The following is a 5389-nucleotide window of genomic DNA, read 5'->3' on the forward strand; positions in this document are numbered from 1 at the left end:
ACACATTAAAGGCTGGACACTGAAGAGAGACAAAAAGAAAGCAAAAAGTATAAGAGCATGCTATAATGGAAGAGCAAGTACCAGAAAATAAGACCTGGGTATCATTTCCTGCTCTGTTACTAACTAGATCTAGATCCTAAGAAAGACAATTTACCTGCCTGAATTTTCTTTTTTAGTCAAAAAATTAAAGGGTTGGTCGAAAGACAGTTTTAACGTCCTTTCTGTCTTTAATAAACAGCAGAAGGAAATGGGAGAGACTTAACACTTATCATATAGTCCTTCATTACAACTTTTTTTTACAAATATTCCCTAACTCTCTTGCCCCTCTTTTCTTCCATTGTTTTCATTTGTCAAACTCCAAATCTGATTGAAACCAACTATTTGCCTACTCCACTCTAGCAGCTAAACATTGCTAGTGAAGATCATGCAAGAAAGCCGTGTGGTTACACCTTAAACTTATGCTCTCAAAAATCAAATTGCCACTCAATACTGCCTGGAAATTTTAGTGTTTCTTTTAGAAGGATAGCATTCTCATTTGCAGATATGACTATTATATTTCCTCTGCCCTCAAACCTCCCATATGTCTTCCTTTACCCTCACTTTTGCATGATAACATCTTCTCCTACTTCGTTGAGAAAATGGAAACCATTAGAAGCAAACTCCACCATCTTCCTAAGATTAGATGTATCAACTTAACTACAACTGCATCTATTTTCTCTAGCCTTCCTCTTATTAAAAAGATGAAGTGTCCATGCCCTTACCAAAGGTGAACCCCTCCACTTGTGCTCTGTATCCCATCCTTTCTCACTTTATAAAAGATTTCACTCTTAAAATTAGCTCCTCATTTACTAATATATCATCAAAAACCCCTCTATGCTGAATCATTCTGATCAGCATGCAAAAGGGAAAGTCAATGCTCATCTCTCTATAGTTACCACTCAATTTTTCTGTTCCTCTTCAGTCTCCACTACTTTACTGAATCTATTATCCATGTAACCAAACATAAGAGACTATTCTGTGTCTTCATCTTAACCTTATACCAGCTTTTAACACAATCAATAACTTTCTTCAAACATGGCTTCTCTTATTGTATTTCCTCCCACTTTACATCCTACCTCACTGACTCCTTTTCAATCTCTTTTTCTTACTTTTCCTTCTGTCAGGCCTAAGAGAAAGAGGGTCTTAAAGCTCAGCGTAGTACATTCTTGTGTATCCATAATCTCTCTGCAGGTCACCTTGTCCATTATTGTGGCTTTGAATATTATCCATATGCTGATGATTCCTAAATTTATATTCTACTCTGGCCTTCTCATGTGGGCTACATACTCTCAAATCCAGCTGTCCGCTTCTCCTCTCCACTCAGAATTCTCATAAACAAACATCTTAAACTTAACACCTTCAAATTGAACTTTCCCCTAAACTTCCCTCCACATTATTACCATTAAAGTAAACGGAAACAGTTGCTCAAACCAGAAACCCAGGAGTTATCTTTGATAGTTCACTTTTTATCACTCCTCACATCTAATTTATTAGTAAGCCCTGGCATGTCTACCTCCAAAATGTATCTTGACCCTGTCTTCCCTCCAACTTTTTTGCAACCACTTTATTCAGGTTTACTATCATCTCTCACTTGGTCCACTGAAATAATCTCTTAACTGTCTTAATCTACCCATGAAGTTCTCACTCTAATTAATTACACAGTGTAAAAAGTGATTATAAGGTGTAAATTTGATCACAATGCTGCTTAACCTCCTCCAATGAATTCCTACCATATTTAATGTCTACATGGCATAGCATGGCCTACAAGGACATATATGACCTGGCCCTTTCCTATTTTTCTACTCGTCTCTTCTTCATCTCTTTCTCTCTGTCTCTCTATGTCTCTGTCTCTCTCTCTGTGTCTCTGACTCTGTTTCTCTCTCTCTCTCTCCAACTCCCCCTAAACCATATATATGTATTTTTCAATTTCAGTTTTTCTAACACTCTAAATCATTCCTTGCTTAAGGCCTGTTCCCTCTGCCTAGAATACTTTCTCCCACCCCTCACTCCCAAATCTTGCATGAATATCTCCTTCCCATTTTTTTAGGTCTCAATGTTTTAGGATTTTCTTGACCACACCAACCAAAGTAGCCCTCTCCTAAACACACATACATATGGCATATTCCTATTTTGGGTCCTTAGTTTTTTACACTCATAGTGGACAACTCAAAATTATTTTATGGGTCTCTTTACTTGTTTTTAGTCTTTCTTTCCTACTAAAATATTAACTCCATGAGATGTAGAGGGTACTCCTGACTTGTTAAAAAATTCTTGACTTTTTCACCATTTTATTCTAAGCACCTTTCAAAGAGTTTGGCATAGAGTAGTCACTCAATAAGTGTTGTCGAATGGATGAATGAATGTATTAGATGCCTAATATGGACAAGTGATTGTGCAAATCGTGTTACATAGAATTAATATGCTGTTCTAAAGATGAGGAAACTGTCAGATAAGTGATGTGACTTACTCAAAGGCACACGTCATTCAGTGGCAGAGCTGGAATTTGAATTCAGGTATGTCTCTATTATATCATACCATATCCCTACCATCACTAGTTCACCCTCATGTCATTATGCCTCCTCTACTAATGTATAGAGAACTTACTATTAAATAAGTTTTAAGAATTAAACATCCTTCAACATTTGGAATTCAATTCATATTATTTAATTGGTATGGAATTTCTAAAACAGGAAACAAATTTGATCATAGACTTTATACAATTTACAGGTAAGTCATTCAGAATATTCATTGCTCATGATAACACCTCTAGCAGCAATGGAAACAACCAAAGTAAGATCTCCAAAGATAGAATATTTTCTATTTTTTCAAAAATAAATAGCAGGAAAAATGTGCATCTTCATGTGTCATAATCATAGCTTCAAGGGCCTATACATTCTATATATGAAGGGATAATTGAAGTCAAAGATGAACTTTCCAAATGGCCTCTGGGGGACTGTGATCAAATTTATTAATTAAAAATCTTGAACATCCAGAAAGAAGCCAATTATGCTTGATATGTATGATGCCTCTAAGCAGTTTCATTTTTTTCTAAAAATAGAATTTGATCAATGGTCATTCTTTATATTTCTTTTCTTTTTTTAATTTTTTATTTTTTTAGATCCAAGTCATGGCTAGCACTGAAGAAAATATGACTCAGATTTCCGAACTTATCCTTTTGGGTTTTGGGGATCTTCACGGCCTTCAGTATCTTCTTTTTGGGGTATTTTTGGTCATCTATGTGGTGACTCTCATGGGCAACATTGTAATCCTAACTGTGATTTTGGCTGATTGCTTCCTTCATTCTCCCATGTATTTCTTTCTTGACCACTTTTCCTTCCTAGAGTTTAGCTACACCACTACCATTGAGCCCATGATGCTAAGGACATTGCTGTCACCTCACGTACCTATTTCCTTCTCAGACTGTGCTTGTCAGTTTTATTTATTTATTTATTTATTTATTTATTTATTTATTTATTTTTGCTGCTCTGGTAGCTACAGAATGCTTCTTACTGGTTGTAATGTCTTATGATCTTTTCATAGCCATCTGTAACCCATTGCATTATTCCAGCATCATGGACCACTGGGGTTGCTTACAGCTAGCTGGCGCCTCTTGGATGGCTGGATTTCTGACACCCATCCTTCTCATGGTCCACATTTTTCGGTTAACATTCTGTGCTGCCAGTGAGATTGACCACTTCTTCTGTGATCTGAAGCCCATTGTGAAACTGGCCTACACTGATACTCAAGTAGCTGAGATGACCTCTTTTATATGCACCTCTTTATTTGCACTAGGTCCCTTTCTGCTAACTCTGGCTTCTTGTACTGACATCATCTCCACCATTCTGAGGATTCCTTCTGTCACAGGAAAGCAGAGAGCCTTCTCTACCTGTTCCTCCCATCTTACAGTGGTCAGTCTGTATTATGGGACTCTGGGCATTGTCTATGGCTTCCCATCAGGGCCTCAGAATGAAGACTTATTGAAGTTGCTTTCCCTTGTGTATACAGTACTTACCCCTCCCCTCAACCCTATTATTTACACTCTAAGGAACAGGAATGTAAAAGTAGCCCTGAGAAAATTGATGTAATGAGGAATGTACACCTTGTGAAAGAAAGTTTGATTTTTCTAGTAGCTCTTGGTATTTTGTGAAAACCCTAACAAAGTGGAAATCTTTCTAAAGGGTCAAGAATATCTAGTGTGAAAATGATGTGTTTTCCTTTGTCCCATCAAGTTTCTCCACATTAATGAACAGGAAGTGTATCAAACTTTCTTTTGTTAAACATTTTGTGGATACTAGGCATTATGCTTTTCTTTGCATGGATTATTGTGCTAAATCCTCATAGCAACACAGTAGGGTAGCTACTGTTATTATCCCTACTCTACAGATATCACAACTGAGTCCTAGAGATTAATTCACCTGCTCAAGACTATCCAGCCAGACAGTAATGAAACCAGGATATGAATTTGAGCCCAAGGTTTGCTTAGCACCAAATCCATGATCTTTCCACTAACTGAGGGTAGCCCAGAATCCTGAGGTGTTCAAAACAGTTGTCTTGAAACATGGAAGACATTACTGCAGATGACTTTTCTTGGGGGAGTATGAGTTAGATGTGAGGTGAGAAGCAGCAGAAACGTAATGTAATGCAATCTAAAGCCCAGCCTGTTTCCTTTCTCCACCTAAAGTCTTGATAAAAATGCATGAGACAAAAATGTCATAGGATTGGTCTTCCCTGGTGGCGCAGTGGTTGGGAGTCCACCTGCCGATGCAGGGGATATGGATTCGTGCCCCGGTCTGGGAGGGTCCCACATGCCATGGAGCGGCTGGGCCCGTGAGCCATGGCCGCTGGACCTGCACGTCCGGAGCCTGTGCTCCGCGGCGGGAGAGGCCACAGCAGTGAGAGGCCCACCTACCACAAAAAAAAGGAAAAAAAGCCATAGGATTAAAATTGGTTTTAGTTTTCCTTTCAGGATCATTTAGTAAAACAAAAGATTAAAATCAACCTCACTGATTCAATAAATTAAACCACATCCAAACAATGGAATACAATACACCCATAAACAAACAAAAACAACATGAAAGAGTGGGTCAGCTCTACATGTGCTATTATGGAAAGAGCTCCGTGATATATTGTAAGGACAAAAAGCAAGGTGAAAAAAGCAGTGTCCATAGTATGACATCATTTGTGTAATAGAAGGTAAAAGAAAGCATATTTATACTTAGTTGTAGATGCATAGACTGTTCTAGAAAGATGCATATGAATTTGGTGATATCAATTGCTTCTTGGTAGAAAAACTAAATGCAGGGGAAGTGTACCTTTTGAGGTGGGAATCATGTAAATAAATTACCTATTG

At 37.8% G+C, this 5389-nt stretch overlaps 1 protein-coding gene across 1 annotated transcript; it reads left to right on the forward strand.

Annotated features, from left to right (window-relative positions):
* The first annotated feature begins 3166 nt into the window (after positions 1–3166).
* LOC132481515 (olfactory receptor 10A4-like) lies at positions 3167–4124 on the forward strand. The gene is made up of 2 exons (XM_060086404.1): positions 3167–3472; positions 3507–4124. Exons 1-2 carry the CDS (start codon positions 3167–3169, stop codon positions 4122–4124), a joined length of 924 nt encoding a protein of 307 aa, XP_059942387.1.
* The last annotated feature ends 1265 nt before the right edge of the window (positions 4125–5389 follow it).

The sequence above is a fragment of the Mesoplodon densirostris genome, chromosome X, assembly GCF_025265405.1.
Source record: "Mesoplodon densirostris isolate mMesDen1 chromosome X, mMesDen1 primary haplotype, whole genome shotgun sequence".
Taxonomy (NCBI): domain Eukaryota; kingdom Metazoa; phylum Chordata; class Mammalia; order Artiodactyla; family Ziphiidae; genus Mesoplodon; species Mesoplodon densirostris.

Bases quoted from the DNA above. Each gene is read 5' to 3' on its own strand.
- LOC132481515 (XM_060086404.1), top strand. From the start codon at position 3,167: ATGGCTAGCACTGAAGAAAATATGACTCAGATTTCCGAACTTATCCTT. The intron at 3,473-3,506 runs TTTTATTTATTT...TTATTTATTTAT, and splicing joins TCTCAGACTGTGCTTGTCAG to TTATTTATTTTTGCTGCTCT.